General features: G+C 38.3%; 2 protein-coding genes across 2 annotated transcripts; both read left to right on the forward strand.

Annotated features, from left to right (window-relative positions):
* Positions 1-12,329: 12,329 nt before the first annotated feature.
* LOC141322322 (uncharacterized) lies at positions 12,330-15,970 on the forward strand. The gene is made up of 2 exons (XM_073833422.1): positions 12,330-12,354; positions 13,984-15,970. The coding sequence occupies exons 1-2, from the start codon at positions 12,330-12,332 to the stop codon at positions 15,792-15,794; spliced, it is 1,836 nt and encodes a 611-aa protein (XP_073689523.1). The 3' UTR covers positions 15,795-15,970.
* On the forward strand, positions 15,960-16,598 carry LOC141322338 (uncharacterized; the record flags this gene model as incomplete). The annotated part of the gene is made up of 1 exon (XM_073833423.1): positions 15,960-16,598. A coding segment is annotated over one exon (639 nt), but the record flags the coding sequence as incomplete, so codon positions are not given.
* Positions 16,599-17,810: the final 1,212 nt, after the last annotated feature.

Raw genomic sequence — 17,810 nt, forward strand, 5'->3', positions numbered from 1 at the left:
TGTCTTTTGGTGAACCTTCAAAATACAGTGTTTAAATATATTTAGCATAATACTAATAATAATTACTGCTAGCTGACATGCAGTTGCAGAGTTAGTTCTCAAAAACTGTCTAAGACTGTGACTTATAAAACTTAAGTCATAACTATGAGGAGATAATCAAAGTCTTAAAAGCTATAACCACAAATAAGTAAATATTATAATACATTAAAACAGTTCTTATTTATACTCTTGAGATGATACAACATACTATAAGTTTTTTTTATAATGCATAATGCATCCAATATAATGCACTAAGAGCACTAATGAATGCACGTGTTTCAAAGAAAGTGTTACTCAATTCTTTTATGAACAGATCAAACAAGGCTGATGCAGGAACAGTAGTGTTAACTGTAGTCATAGTGGTGCGGCAGAAATAGTCCAACATTAGTTTGTACAGCATTTTAGGAGAGAAATTCAAGCACTTTTCAATGACTTTTAAGTATTTCATACAACTATTTACAGTACTTTATACCTCTAAAATCCAGTTTAAATTATATTTTTAATGGGACCAAACACAATATATATCAAAATAATGTTTTTGTGATAATTTTTTATGTAAAATAACCAGTAGATGGCAGCAGAGGCGCACTTATTGATTCATTAGTCATTAATTTTGACTACCTTTATATTTTGAAATGATAAAATAACTATTTTAAAACAACACTTCATCAAAAAACTTTTTTGTGTGTATAGTAAGAAAAGTCTCAAGACGCCAAACTTTTCTTCACTTTGCGACTGAATCGCACGTCAATTATAATCACTTAAGTTGTTGGTCAGTTGATAATGGTACATAGTAGAATATATACATTTTCTATATGAAAATTAGATTTTCATTTCACTAATGTCAATGAAAGTAAATTTTGCATGTCTCCTAACTCAAGTTCAGTGCTTCGTTGTCAAATGTGTCTTACAAAGAAATAGACGTAATATTTTTCAGCAACTGAGCTTATAAATTCAAAATAGTAGTAATTTTATGATTGACTTTTTATGCACTTTTAAGCATCCTATGATGCTAAAAAGTGCATTATTTTGTGTATTTGTTGTGATGCAGTGTGTTTATGCAGTTTGAGGTTTAAAAAACATGTTATTTTCCACATACTGAACATTATTGTTGCTCTTCTCTGCCCTCCCTTTTTTGAAACGCTTTGATTTTTACAAAACACGTTGTTGATGGAAACCGAGGTGTTCTCTGATTGGCCAGCTATCTGTGCTTTGTGATTGGCCGAATAACTTAAGTGTGTGTTGTGATACCATTTCTTGGCGCATAGTAGTCTTGTGTAGCCACACCTTCAGACTGATGGCTGAAGGTCTGGAATTCATGGCAGCTTTGATGAGTAGCGTCTCGCTGCAGCCTGCGGTGGACATCCAACCCCGCCCACATCCAAGTGTGACGCCAGAGGCCACGCCCATGTTCAAACACGTCACACATCAAACATATTAAATAGTATTAACACATATTAAAATAGTGATAATATGATTAGCAATGTTCACATTTGTGGACATATCTTTAGAGAATTAGATGAAAATGAAAATATGCTAAGTTTTACTTTTACAGTGTTGGGCAGTAGCGTCGCTACAAGTTTGACTACATTTCTCAGTAGCGTGGTGGTAGCGTCGCTGTTTTCTGAATCAAATAGCTTTTCAGTAGCTAAGCTATTATTTTGATCAAGTAACGCGGTAGAGTCAACAAAAGCTACAAGCTATATATTGTTCTATACTTTAAGCTCAAATCGGAAATATAACTGCTACGGATCACTGATCCTGGGTCAGTAAGCGACGTCACTGCCACTAAACCTCGTGATGCCATTGGCTCATTAAACTGTCAGTCAAACCGTATTATTCCTCCCGCCTCTCTCGTTAAAGTGCGGCGCGCAGTTTGAAGTATCTCGGCGTAGGGCTGGGCCGATAAACGATATCATATCGAATCGCGATAAAATTTATGTTAATAACGATGATAAACTCTAGACATTTTTTGCTCGATATGGATTAATCTAAGAGCCAATCACACAGCAGAAATATGCGACAGCGGCCAATCAGCGTGCAGCGTGCGTGTGCACGTCAAAGTACAAAGTTCATTTCCTACAGCACTTCGCGAAGCAACCCTACACCAGGACGACAAAAAAAGAGAGTGGAAGCAGCGACGAAAGAGAAACTAACCTCGATTTATTATCCAAAGATGTTGAAGTTGTCGACAAAAAAAGGTAGCACGAATTCCGTAAGTGGTTTGGCTATCTGAAAAATGACTCTCAGCTCAGCTGAGAGTTTGGCGCGATTGTTAAAACTGAAACCGAAAGCAAAAAACGCACGCGCATTCAAAAGCAATTTTAATCCCCCTTGTTTAGAGAGTGCAAATTAGGCTAAATGACATATCTAGGCTGTTATCAGAATGTAGACTATAATAGGTTGTGTATGTCTATAGCTCTGTATCATGCTTGAAATATTCCGTCTCTGTTTGCACTTTGAATATTGAGAGAGTAGCCTACTTTGATTATGGCTGAATTGTCTGCACTTAATACGATTAAGAAAGAGCTGTGTCGTAATTTTTTGATATTTATACTGTAGATTGTTTCAAAATGCAGTGGTTGCCTCTAATTTAAATAGCCAACCTATAATAGAGAAAATAAACAATTGTGTTTATAATAATAAATAATAAAGAAATAAAGAAATGTATTACAAATTATGTTTTTACAATAATTTTATGTTTACATTTTGTACATTTACTCTAATTTACCATACTCTGTCACAACTTTTATTTTTTCCCATTTATTTTAGTAAGTTATTTTAATTTTTAAGGCCAAATCTGTAATCTGCTTTTGTTAATAAACTATACTTAAAAATGTAATTTAATGAATCCTTTAATTTTTGTGGCTTTAGTCATTGTTGGGATACTATTTTAAAGCTGGCAACATCAACAGCTTATATCGAAATATATATCGTCATCGTTCAATATGGGGAAAAAAATATCGAGATTACATTTTTGCCATATCGCCCAGCCCTATCTCGGCGTGTTTGCAGACTTGAGGTAAATAAAGAAGTGTTGATTGAAAAAGTACATGTTTTCTGTATTTATAACACAGCACTGTATTTATAAAGGCTAATGTTTGTTTTTGCGAGATGAGAAAAGTGTCTTAGTCTAACACTTGTTGTCGAGACTTTTGTTGTCGATATTTTAGCTAAATGTCAGAAAAAACTGAGCGCCCACATAGCAACAGAAAACGACCAGGTTCCATAGCAAAATAAGAATGAAACCGTGTTCTAGTCTAAACGAATTATAATAATCTTTGCTAATATTCTTAATACTTCAAACTGCTTTGGACTTTGCAGTAGTGAATTATGCCTTTACTATGACCAACATGACAGAATATGATATTCAGCTGTTTGATCGCGCTGGTGTCTTACGCATACACATTTGAAAAATAAAACAGTCACCCAAAAGTTACATTAGTCAATTTAAATAGTGTGTATTACGTGCAGTTCAGCATGACCACCAGTCCCGTGGCACATTTTTGCTCATCATGATATTTTCCATCGACGTGCATGAAGTACAAAGCTTACCCAATGCATAATAATTTTGCTTCAAATACATTGCAGATATGGAAACATTTGTATTTGTGGCAAGAGAGGTAGTCTACATAAGCCCAACCACTTTCAGTTTCACATTTAATTTGATTTGGATTGTTTAGGCAAATTTATTTATTTATTTATTTCATCATTGTTCTGTTCTGAGTAAGATTAAAGTTAAAGGATTTGTTGTGGAGTGAGGGAAATAATGTCATAACATTATGCTGTAGGCCTGTTTATTTCAGAATATAATAAAATGTGACTTATAGGCCTAGCCGTTGTGACCTGTCGGTTTAATTTTTCCTCTCAAAGACTTCTACAGAAATCTACAGCGCTTCCATTAGGCTATTTTTTACGAAGCTGTCAACACTGTAAACTCTGACGACATGCAATCAGTTGACGAACACCCATTCATATATAGACTGTTATTCAATAATATGTATACAATTATTTTATTTACAAATTTTGTGTTTTCCCTGTTTTATTCGTTTAATATTGTGAAACTGGTGCCATTGCTTTTTTGTTTTTATTTTTTTCAAGAAAGAATTCAACCCCCCAAAATATGAGATAAATCCAGGCGTGTACATGATACAGATTTTTTTTGCCAAATTGGTTTGGAAGAGTGGTTGAATAAACAATTAAACTGAACTTTTATGCCTGTATGACTGACAATTTAATTGATCACTGAGAGAGCATTGACTTGGTATGATGTTGGTTCAATAGAAAAATGAAATTTTAAAAAATAGCTTAGATGTAGTGAACTACTTTTGCCATGATGCTGTAGCTTAGCTTGCTACATTACCCAAGGCTGTAGCTTTAGTGTAGTTAAGCTTCATTTAATGAAGAGTAACTGTTAGCTTAGCTCACTACATTTTCCAAGTAGCTTGCCCATCACTGTACTTTTACAATAACAAAACTTAATTGTCCGTCTAATCTGATCTTGTCTAAGCTATGTCAAAATCCATTATAATAAACGTGAATTTATGTTATTACACAAACAAATAGGGTAAGGTTTAAATGTTTTATTACCAATTACCATTTTCTGTCATGATCTGGGCTGTGGGGCTTTCCTCAGCCACCTGAGGTCGCTGTTTTCCCTTCCCTGCACAGCACTTCCTAAGTATTCACGTCTGTTTTGTCATTTACTCTGATTCACTCACAGCTGTTCACCATTTGGACTTTTCTATAAGAACTCTCATTTCCCACTACTCTTTCTGGCTGCATTGTTTTCAGTATGGTTTGTTTCTGTGTATTTTGTATTATAGATCTTGGCTCTTGACCGTGTTTCTTATTTTGTTCAGTTTATGTTTGAGTCAATGTTTGATTGTGCCGTGTTGGCCTTTTTGGTTTATGTTTATTTGTGTTTTGTTAATAAATAATCACTAACCTGCTTTTGGACCCAGACCTCCCTTGTTTCACGTGACATTTTCCTAACTTTAATCAACCAAAGCAAGCGTTTTACCGGCTGTTCGAATGTAATTAGTTGTAATTTGTATTATTTAATGCAAACTGTTTTGTTTACATCCCCGATACAACATACTTCCGCCATTCTTGCACATGCAACATCGGGATTCTTTTTTTTTTATTATTTTATTAAAGAATAATCGGACATTACAAAAATAGAAAAAAAAAATAGAAATCCAGATACACAAAATACAAGCTTAATATGTATACAGTAATACAATATGTATTAAGAGGGGAAACAAATACCATAGAGAAAAAAAAAACTTAAATAAATAAAGTAAATAAATAAACAAAAATTAAATTAAAACCTAGAAACAACTAAACAATAGTTCAAATTTTCTTACTTTTCCCTTACATATACAAAAAATTATATTGTGGGAGCATAACCAGAAAAAAAGTTTCTGTGATATGTAACAACAAATGTATTCATTTGTTTTAAAGACTTTTTAAAAACTTCTATTTCTGATAAAAATAAATTAAATTTTCGTATGCATTTAGCAAATTTCTGTTTATGATTATAATATTTGCCTTGCAAAATGACACAAGTCTTCCTCATGTGTGTTTTCAGAAAATGCAGGTATTATCAATGTCCATGAAATTAGAAAGAGCTACTTTACATGGATAAATTTCGTGAAGTATTTTGAAATGCACCGCTTTAAGGCTACCGATGGGGAGGGGAGTCACACAATGATGGGCGGGGTTGGATGTCCACCGCAGGCTGCAGCGAGCCCTACTTGGCTTTGATTGGCCAAGGCCCGCCCGCCCATAAGGCCGTTTGACAGACATGTCAAACAACCAATCACAGTTCGTTTCGTTCAGCGTCACGTTTCAGTGCGTGGAAATGCCCCCACAACAACAGACGGGCATGCAACAGTCAGTCACTGAAATAACCAGCATTGAAAGTTAAATAAGTAGAGGGAGAACAAGCAGTAAGTCAGTAATTTGTTTGTGAGCATCATAAATGTGTATAACAACAATGGCATCTGCATAAGCACATTTTAGCAAAACACAGAGTAAATCAGTTGCGCTTTGTTTCCCAGCGGACCGAAAAATAAACGCAACACTCGCGTCTCTTGGACATCCGATCTAATTCAACGAATCAGATGACGACTTCGACATTCCTGAAGTGTTTCCAGTACTGAATTCTTTAAATATGAAAATGTACTTAGAGGCCGTCAGTCATAAGCACAGACTGTTAATGCAACATTGTGATTGGCCCACTTTATAGCCTTAACCCTTTGTGAACATCTGGCATTGTGAGGTGCTCTCCCAGGTTCAGGAAACAGTCCTCCGTAAAATGCGCATTACACACTCGAATATTTGCATTTCACTGTTCCAGAACAGTGTTGTAAATATAACTTAAAACACTGATTTCTAGTTGTTTTTGTATTTGAAAGGCCAAACAAAGAATGTATCGTTTTGCAATGAAACGGACTGCGTCTCCACAACATGGCGCTTCAAAACTAGTACAGCCGGTAAAGTTACGCCTTCTTTCTTTTCATATTCATATTTATATGGGTGGTGTTACGCACAATTACTCACCCGGTGATGTGGACTAGTGGGGGTGTGTTTGAACGAGCCATTTCAGGGAGTTGTGGCTAAGTCTTAAAGGTCCCATATTGTACACATTTCTGGTGGTTTATTTAAGTTGTTGATGTCCTTAAGAATATATATTCAGGAGCCTTTCTTCTGATTGGCCTGTTGTTTTCTTGAGGCACACAGCCAGGCCAACCTTAAGTAACTACGGTCATGTATGCTTTAGCCTAGCCCAGAGCTTGCTGTGGCTTGGTGATACTCAACAGGATATTTCAGAATGATCATTAATGTTTCCCCCTTTCACAATGAGCGCTGATTCCGGAAAATTACGGGTATGAGTGCTGTGTGAACAAAAGCCAGAACCAAATGCCATAAAGGCAGTGTTGTACTGATGATGCACGTTACCCTGCGACTCTTTTTACGACGAAAAAATATATGCAAACTGGAATGAAGCAGCATTTAGCTCCTCACTATCTGCACCAAAGCATAGATTGTTCGTCAGGTATAAGTGTAGTGAAATGTACGCGTCACATTACATCTCACATCCAAATGTCACATTTTTGTGAATGAACCAAATTAAACAATTCCGGAACAAATCATGGAACACATTAGAGGGCTGCATTGGGATTAGGACCCAACGCAAATCTCGCGGGAGCGGGTGGTTTGAACTTTGCTGCGTGCGGGAATGGGCGGCAAAAAAAACCAAAACACTGCTGGATCGGACCAAAAAGCAAAGCACAGACCGATTCGCAGATTGGAAAGACGATACATCCGTTGCTTCAGTGCCAAAGCCGGTGGATAATGAAATGGCTGAATATCTCAGCTCCCGGCTCTGTGATAACCCAGACCCAAGCAGCGTGCTTTAGAGCCCTGCATTTGAGCCCGAGCACGTCGCGGGCCCAACTTTTTTTTGCCCCTAGGGCCGGGTTTCGGGCCAATTTTCATGCCTGCTTTAGAAAAAAAAAAAAAAAAAGTTTAATGAGATTTAATGCATGCGGTCCCCGGAAGCGCCAGTGATGCCTAACTCGCGCATAGCAGAGTATGAGTGGAGCGCGGAGTGGAGCGGTGTGATTTTGAATCTTTAAAAGTCGGAGCCTCATGGTTTTCACACTCTCCAAGAGCGCTCCACCACCGCTCCATCATGCACAATTCATGCCAATGGTCCATAATATAACTGCACATTAAGCAGGAAATCATATGTTAAACATGTTTAGCTAGCGTGTTAGAGATGGATTACTCAAATCAGAAATAATGTGATCTGTAGGTAAAATAACTGATAAACGTATTTTCATTACAAACTTTGCACTGGATAAAGCAGCAATACTCTTTTAATGCTGACAATTATTAGCTGTGGTCGGAACAAATATTGCACACTAGTGTTTGAAACTCTCCTGTTATTTTATTTTATTATATTTTATGAACAGGACTGTTACATTTCAAATATACTGAATTATATACAAAACATACTGACGCGGAGCGGTGTTTCTGATATCAGTGAGCGAGGAGTGGAGCTGGAGCGGAGCGATTATTAAATGCAAGGAGCGCTGGGGAAAATTGTTGCTGCTCCACTCCGCTCACATACTCTGCGGAGCACAGAGATTTCCTGCCACGTGGTAAAGTTGTGTTTTTGAAGTTTTCTATATTATTTTTTATTCTTTATATTAGTGTTGTCACGATACTGGAATTTCTAACTTCGATACGATACCTTGAAAAAATATTGATACTATCGATACTATTTTCGATACCACAGAGAAAAAAACTGCCACAATATTAGGGAGGTAAATTTCTTTTTTAATTTAAAGAGAAATATAGAACATGACAATGAGGTATGCATTTGTACACTGCTACAGCCCTGTTCAGCTTCTTAGCTTCATTTGAGTTAGAGCTTCATACTTTATTCGCTGTTCAAATACAACTGGTAGTGTAGGTCGTAAACTTTTTTTTTCTTTTTAACCCACACTTTATTAATTAACTTAATTAACTAAACTATCTTAATAATCTTAGAATTTAAGTTAATGGTAAAAGATATTTGTTAGTTAACATGAATAAATAATGAAAAATACTTTTAAAACAATTTATAAATCTTAGTTAACTGTTAATTTAAACTATAATTTACTAATACATTAATTAAAATCCAAAGTTATATGTTATATTTTTTATTGCACCAGAGCAAACATGATCCGTTGTATTTTTATTACCTACCGTTATCAAAGATTCAAATATTCTGTAACAAATGCATTGCTCATCGTTCATAAATGCTGGATAATAGATTAACATTATTTGATGAACAGATTTTAATGCCGGATTCATAATCAACGATCAGCGCAAGCAAACATGCGTGCATCACACATGAAAAAAATGTTCAGTTGCTCACTGGATTGACATTAAGACAAATCGCAGAATTTAAGTAATGATTTTTTAAAAATAAAGTTAAATAAGCGCAGTTAATTTACATTTGACCGCAGTTAAAGTATTTACTCGTCTAAGATTCCTCAATCTGATTATATTAACGAACTGCGGTAAGAAACGGGACAACACTCAAATCAGCAACAATTATTTAATGATTCAGTAATGTTAAAATGAGAACAGTTCTTCTTTATAAAAATCCGGGTGTCTGTCTTTCAGGTGCTTTGCAAAATTAGTGGTGTTAGCGCCTTTTGTTAGCACTGCTCTGTAGCAACTCTTACATATTGGCTTGCTTGTGTACTTCGGCTTTCCATGTTCATTTGTTTCATATCCGAATTATTTCCAGATAGCACTCCTGCTGTGTTCTTTATCAAACAAAGCCGGACGCGGGGTGAGACGAGACAGGCACTGCGGTCACGTGTGGTGTTTGTCAACTCACCTTTGTGGAGAAGTGAAAGTGACAGCTCGGCTAGTATCGATACTTTGGGAAATTAGTATTGGTATCGTTCAGATATTTCAGTATCGATATTTATCGGAATATCGATATTTTTGACAACACTACTTTATATATTTGTTCATTATTCGTTTACTTTACCACTGCGACTTTGTATGTTCTGTTTTTTGCGCAGCAGAGCTGCCTGCCCTGTTCAAAATGCCTTTGTTCTGAGATGGTGATAATAAACTTTAAATGTATAAACTTTTATTGATGTTTGTTTTATATCTGTGCATTGCATTGTAGACTAGTCAAGTGTTGATTTGATATATAGGTTAAATTGAGTAAACTCACTGTGGACCATATACCGCCTGGATATCTATGTCACTTAAAAAAACTAAAACTTACATTTAAAAAACAAACAAACAAACAAAAAACTCCAAACATTTCTCTAAATTATTCTGATAAAAAGAAAAAAAACTAAAGGAAAAAACATAAACTTTCTATTAAATACAAATCTGGTCTAATTTAATGGCTGTTACAGTATAAGCTGTTTGGCGGAAAAAAAGATGGGCTTCGGGTCGGACTCGTTGGAAGGGGAATTGTCCAATAATTTAGCCTACTGTCGTGTCACATGCACGTTATTGTTTTGAGGCTATCCAGGATCGGCTTTTTAACAAGGTAGAGTATGTTGTATGACTATGAAAGTATGAAAACCTTTTGTGAAGCCTGCCGTATAGCAAGTCGCATTTGTAGTCTTATTTGAACTACAAAACCATGACCCGACAACCCAAACTTACATAGTGCTGTTATGGCCGATAGAGGGTCGCAAAGGAAATACGAAAGTGCCGTTTCACCCTGTTATGAGTTGATGAACCACTGACACGAGTTCGGAAACATTTTTTTAAGGTAAAAAAAAAACTTTAGTGTTAACAAATCCGCTTCCAACCTGTAATGGGAGCATTGAGGGAAAAGTTACTTAGTGTTGATTTAAGCGTGTTTGGCGTGCTGTCCAGGAGAGGGCTCCGAGCTTGGTAATCATTTAGGGATGCTGAAAACTAGAGATGATGAAGATAAGACTGCTTGGCTATTTAAAGGGATTCTCTTGTAGTTCTTGGATAGGCAGTGTGATTGCTGATGGTGAATTGGCCTTGTTAATTATCTGTGCGAGCTCCTCCCGAAATTTGTTAATAAAACATCACTTCACGAGTTGGCGCTTACATATAATAAACAGCGTAAAAGTTTAGCGTGTTTGTCGTGCTGTCCGGGAGAGGGCTCCGAGCTCTAGAAGAAAGCCTTCTGCGGGATTGAAACTTGTGGCAGTGGGGAATTTATGAATGGCACTCTCGTGGGAGTGGGCAGTGCTGCACATAAGGGGAATAAGCGGGGGGCTCCAGCAGGCGAGGGCATTGCTGCGCGTAAGGGGAATAAGCGAGGGGCTCCAGCGGGAGAGGGCATTGCTGCGCATAAGGGGAATAAATGGGGGGCTCCAGCGGGGGCAGGCATTGATGCGCACAAGGGGAATAAGCAGGGGACGGGCATTGCTGCGCATAAGGGGAATAGGGGGAGGGGGGCTCCAGCAGGGGCGGGCACATTTTGTGGCAGTGGGGGAAAGGAGGTGAGAGGTACCGTGGGAGTGGGACACAGAGGGGATGGTTAAAGTGGGCTAGAGATCAAGTGGACGGGAGTAGGCTGGCGTTAAAACGGGTTGGACGACTAGGGTTTGGTTGGTTTCCTTGATGAAGGAGCCTTGCTCGGATGTAGCTCCTGAAAGCTTCTGAAGACCAGTGGCCAAGTGCTTGGATCTGCTGTTGGGAGAAGCCTTTTTGAGCGGCTGTGGCTGCTGCGCCTATGCGGAAAGAATGGCTGGAAAAGTTGTCAGCTGGGGTACCAGAGAGAAGCAAGACAGACTTAAGGTTCTCTTGGAACCAGAAGCGTGTGGCGGGGCGGTTGAAGTCGTCTGTAAAGAGAAGGTCGGAAGGGAGTTTGGATTGGGATTTCCTGAGCTGGAGGAAGGCTAGAAGGGTTTGAAATGGCTGGAGGGGTGATTGAAGGTTAAAAATATAGATGAAGTGGCCTTTCTTAGTTTGGTCTGTCTCACTTTGTTTTATGAAGTAAGAGATGGTTTCACCGTCTAGCACTGCTAGATCAGAGATAGTTGGGTGGATGGGTGGATTGAAGCCAGATGTAATGGCAAGCTCAGAGCATCTGAGTAAACCGAAGAAAGCCAGGATAAACATGGCGTCTAATGTGCGGGCAGTGAGGATAAAATGGTAACCTTTACGGAGGGTGGAGATGCATTTGTTCAAAATTTTTAAGGTGATAGGTTGTCTGGGGTCTGGGCTGTTGGGCATTTTGGAGAGGCTGGAAGGGGCGTGGCTGAGGCTAATGAGAAGGAAGAGCGGGTCTGAGGAGGAGGAAAGGCGTCCTGGCATAGAGTAGGGAGCGCTGCGGCCCGTGCGCGCTCTGCCTGAGGCCCTGGAGGGAGGGGTGGACTTGGATTTCTCCTTCGGTTGGAGAGATGCGTAGAGGCCGAGGAGATCCGCTTTGGAGGAACGGCGTGGGACGACGACACCGGAGCTGGCGAGCACCTTGTGCTGGGGTGGAGGAGAGGGCTGTAGCGTAAGAGGACGCTGGGGAAGATGTCTGACGCCTGGAAGGTGGTGGAGATGGCGTGATCTGGCGTCTTGGAGTGTAAGCAGCGGCGGCGCGAGAGGGCCTGCGGCCCCGCGATGCAGCCGCGGGCTCGGTTGTTGGATCCTGCGGAGTGCTGGTGGTCTGAGCGGCGACCTGGACGGTCGCTGGAGGTGCTGCAGGATCGTCGTATCCGTGGAATAATCCCCGGAGGACATTTCAATCTCTGACATATTTGCGGCGATTGGGAGTGCCAATGCTGAAAACTAGAGATGATGAAGGTAAGATTGCTTGGGTATTTAAAGGAATTCTCTTGTATTGCTTGGATAGGGAATGTGATTGCTGATGGTGAATTGGCCGTGTTAATTATCTGTACGAGCTCTTCCTGAAATTTTTTAATAAAACAGAATTGCAAAGTGATTCATTTGTTAAATTAATTTGTTAACATTGTTTATTTTATTTTATTTATTAGTTTTGTTTTCTGAGCACAGCCTCTCGTTGCCATTTGTTAATTACAGTAGGTCAAGAGGCGTGATGAAGATGCTATTGAGCAGTGTTATTGAGCAGGCTGCCTAAGTCTGAATGTTTTTATTCTTATTTGCATTTTTTCAAACAGAATACCTGTGACATCTGGCTTTGGTTAATAATTGCAAAACTGCTGTTTTCATGTAGTTTATCATTGTATTTGTTTGCAAAGCATTCTATTTTTATGTGCCGTGTGATGGTGCAACATTTTTCATTAAAAAATGAAATTATATTCAAATGTATTGTGTGTTTTGTCTTTCTGTGTTCTCATAGGCTAGCTGCTATCAGACATGCTTTTTGCACATTTACACCAGGACCAATCAAGCCTACGGAATACTTCAATAGCCAAAATCTAAGTACTTGAAGTCTAAAGAAATGCACGGTATCCTAAGCATTTTAGATGTCCCCGCTAGCCCAGGCTACTCTTTATCTTCCCTAACAGTGCGTCAGAATACATGCAGGCCAGGGAAAGAAAAAAAAATGAATTTCTTGAATAATAGCAATACAAATACTTAAAAAAAAAAATTCCTGCGGGACGGGAGAAGACACAAAATCAATGCATCTCTATTATCGTGCGGGATTAAATTCTCAGAGTTTTGCAGGTGCAGGCGGGAGTGGAAATACATATTGCGGGAGTGTAACACACACGTTGCGGGAGCGGGCGGTAATGGTCAGAAATTCGGCAGGGGCGGCCGAGGGTGCGGGATAAAGAAAACATTCCTGCGCAGGACTCTAGAACACATTATCCGTGTATTTTCCGGAATGGCTGTGTGAAAGAGGCTGAAGTTGACGTAACACTAGTCTCGTTTTTGTGTTGTTGCTTAGCAATGAAATGGACGCGATGTTGTCCGGGTTTGACAAAAGGAGGGTGAGATGGTGGTTGGTGTTCAAGGTGGTGACTAAAGGTGGTGACTGAGTAGATCGGACGTCACATTTTTACAGAAGTCACAGCGTCTTGTGAAAAGGAACATCTACTTTAAGCAGGCTGTGTGCAGTTTACTGTGGATTGACTGTTTTGAAACTTCTATGGTAGTTACATAGCCCCTAGACCTCAGTTATCATGAAAAAAGCCAGAAAATTTCGATTTTGACAATATGGGACCTTCAACTTATAATAAATATCTATTTGGTTTTGAGACTTTAAGCTTTGCAGCTTCACAAATCTTATCTAATGCAGAAACAGCTTGTAACACTCCAAAGGAAACCGCATCATATGCCCCTTTAAATTATCTTTGTTATTGATATCCCACACACCACCTCTACCAAATCTGCTTCTGGCGACACCATCTGTAGGACTTATTGGCACTGCTCTCAAATGTTAGTTTTTTCATGTTTTTCAGCTTATAACAAGTTACTGAAAATTAACCCTTCTTACTTTTATTTCAGAGTTGATTAAACAAAAAGAGGAGAATGAAGAATCAAGTCAAGTTGAAGAGGAAAATCATTTGAAAACTGGAGAAAGACCTTTGAGTTGCTCTCAAGCCAAACAGAAAGATTTAAAGAAAAGAAGAGCAGAGAAATGTTCCACCTGCACTAAGTGTGGAAAGAGTTTCGCAAGAAAAACAGATCTTGAGCGCCACATGAAAATTCATACTGAAGAAAAACCATTTACTTGTGATCAATGTGGGAAGAGTTTTTCACGCTCATCAAGCCTTAAGGAGCACATGAACATCCACACTAGAGAGAAGCAGTACACATGTGATCAGTGTGGTAAAGTGTATTTAACAGCTTCAGGTCTGAGAAATCACTTGAAAGTTCATACAAAGGTGAAGCCACATTCATGCCATTTGTGTGGTAAGAATTTTTGGCATCTACAAAGTTTGCAAGTATATGAGAATATAAATACTGGTGTGAGAGAATCCATGTGTTCTAAGTGTGAAAAGATTTCTACTTCAGTAACTTATTTAAAATTGCATAAGTTGATCCACACTGGAGAGAATTCTTATAAGTGTTCACAGTGTAACAAGAGATTTAGTCAGTCAGGAGACCTGAAAATACACGAGAGGATCCACACTGGTGAGAAACCTAATGTGTTCACACTGCAACAAGAGATTTCGTCAGTAAATTTGAAAACACATGAGATGATCCACACTGGAGAGAAACCTTTTGAGTGTACAAACTACAACAAGAGATTTAATCAGTCAGCATCTCTGAAATTACATGAGAGGATCCACAATGGAGAGAAACCTTATGAGTGTTTACACTGCAACAAGAGATTTAGTCAGTCAGTACATTTGAAAATACATGAGAGGATTCACACTGGAGAGAAACCTTATGAGTGTTCACACTGCAACAAAAGATTTAATCAATCAGCATGTCTAACAAGACATGAGAGGATCCACACTGAAGAGAAACCTTATGAGTGTTCACACTGCAGCAAGAGATTTCATCAGTCAGTACATTTGAAAACACATGAGAGGATCCACACTGGAGAGAAACCTTATGAGTGTTCACACTGCAACAAGAGATTTAAACAATCATCATATCTGAAAATACATGAGAGGATCCACACTGGAGAGAAACCTTATGAGTGTTCACACTGCAACAAGACATTTAGTCGGTCAGTACATTTGAAAACACATGAGAGGATCCACACTGGTGAGAAACCTAATGTGTTCACACTGCAACAAGAGATTTTGTCAGTAAATTTGAAAACACATGAGATGATCCACACTGGAGAGAAACCTTTTGAGTGTACAAACTGCAACAAGAGATTTAATCAGTCAGCATCTCTGAAATTACATGAGAGGATCCACAATGGAGAGAAACCTTATGAGTGTTTACACTGCAACAAGAGATTTCGTCGGTCAGTACATTTGAAATTACATGAGAGGATCCACACTGAAGAGAAACCTTATGAGTGTTTACACTGCAACAAGAGATTTAGTCAATCAGGACATTTGAAAACACATGAGAGGATCCACACTGGAGAGAAACCTTATGAGTGTTCACACTGCAACAAAAGATTTAAACAATCATCATATCTGAAAATACATGAGAGGATCCACACTGGAGAGAAACCTTATGAGTGTTTACACTGCAACAAGAGATTTCGTCGGTCAGTACATTTGAAAACACATGAGAGGATCCACACTGGAGAGAAACCTTATGAGTGTTTACACTGCAACAAGAGATTTAGTCGGTCAGTACATTTGAAAACACATGAGAGGATCCACACTGGAGAGAAAGCTTATTAATGCTCACACTACAAGAGATTTAGTCAGTCAGCATCTCTGAAATTACATGAGAGGATCCACAATGGAGAGAAACCTTATGAGTGTTTACACTGCAACAAGAGATTTAGTCAGTCAATACATTTGAAAATACATGAGAGGATTCACACTGGAGAGAAAGCTTATTAATGCTCACACTACAAGAGATTTAATCAGTCAGCATCTCTGAAATTACATGAGAGGATCCACAATGGAGAGAAACCTTATGAGTGTTTACACTGCAACAAGAGATTTAGTCAGTCAGTACATTTGAAAATACATGAGAGGATTCACACTGGAGAGAAACCTTATGAGTGTTCACACTGCAACAAAAGATTTAATCAATCAGCATGTCTAACAAGACATGAGAGGATCCACACTGAAGAGAAACCTTATGAGTGTTCACACTGCAGCAAGAGATTTCATCAGTCAGTACATTTGAAAACACATGAGAGGATCCACACTGGAGAGAAACCTTATGAGTGTTCACACTGCAACAAGAGATTTAAACAATCATCATATCTGAAAATACATGAGAGGATCCACACTGGAGAGAAACCTTATGAGTGTTTACACTGCAACAAGAGATTTCGTCAGTCAGTACATTTGAAATTACATGAGAGGATCCACACTGAAGAGAAACCTTATGAGTGTTTACACTGCAACAAGAGATTTAGTCAATCAGGACATTTGAAAACACATGAGAGGATCCACACTGGAGAGAAACCTTATGAGTGTTCACACTGCAACAAAAGATTTAAACAATCATCATATCTGAAAATACATTAGAGGATCCACACTGGAGAGAAACCTTATGAGTGTTCACACTGCAACAAGAGATTTCGTCGGTCAGTACATTTGAAAACACATGAGAGGATCCACACTGGAGAGAAAGCTTATTAATGCTCACACTACAAGAGATTTAGTCAGTCATCATATCTGAAAACACATGAGAGGATTCACCCTGGAAAATAACCATATCATTGCACTGCACATGAGAAGCATTTTATTCAATCATCTTTTATTCACAGTCATGCAGAATATCTCTGGCTGATTTACACATACTGGTCTGGCATGTACTGTATATGTATACCCATCCCTACTGGTAAATTAGAAGGAGAGAGATCAATCTCATTAGTTTTCACTTTTACTTTAAGTAGTTAATGATAATTTTGCTTTGAGTCATTATTAAATGTTACTTTTTTATTAATACATTATCTTTACTTTTTATATTTTATTAACAACATTTGTAGTCAACTGATGTATTTGCATAAGAAAAATAATTTTGAAAGCCAACTAAATAAAGCTTGTCAATGGAATTGAATTAAAAGCCTTTATTGTCTTTGGATTTTTCATCATAAAGTGAAATTAGGAGCATTGCTTCTGACTAGTGTTAGAAAACATATACCACAGACAGTTGTAATATTGAACATTGAAATATATACATAGGCCTATTTAGGGGGCAGGGGGAGGTACAAAATCTGGGGAGTGTATTTAAGCCAAATCCTGGACCTGGGATATGATGAGCTCTTCTAGCTGGAATACCTGGCATAGCTCTCCAAGCTCTTTGGGGGGTAGCTGCAGAGTCTCTGGTGTTCTGTATTCAAGAACAGTTTTAGGAAGCATACTAGATTTGGGGATGAATTCTTTGTAGTAAGGCTCCCTAGCCATCAGTGCTGCACTCCTTGGACAGTTTTTGCTTAAAGTCTAAAAAAAACTAGCATATATTTCTGACCCTCTCTTCACTCTTGGGCATAAAAGTTATTTCCCAACCTGGTTTTCAGTTGTCCTGCCATCAATGTAACAGTCAAGTTTTTTTTTTTTTTTTTTTTTTTGGATTTAGCAGAGGAGAAGTTGATCAGAGCTACTGGAGCAGCAGGAATCTAAAAATAAGTTAACACAAAGAAGATCATAAAGTCCACAATTCTGTGGTCCATAACATATCTATATGCAGGATATCTCTGTTGTGCAGGAAGCTGTATCTCTTTTACAGTTGAATTC

This window comes from Garra rufa, chromosome 1 (genome assembly GCF_049309525.1).
Source record: "Garra rufa chromosome 1, GarRuf1.0, whole genome shotgun sequence".
NCBI lineage: Eukaryota > Metazoa > Chordata > Actinopteri > Cypriniformes > Cyprinidae > Garra > Garra rufa.

Coding starts and splice junctions, on each gene's coding strand:
- LOC141322322 (XM_073833422.1), top strand. CDS start 12,330: ATGCTGAAAACTAGAGATGATGAAG. Junction 12,355..13,983: donor GAAAACTAGAGATGATGAAG/GTAAGATTGCTT, acceptor CTTTTATTTCAG/AGTTGATTAAACAAAAAGAG.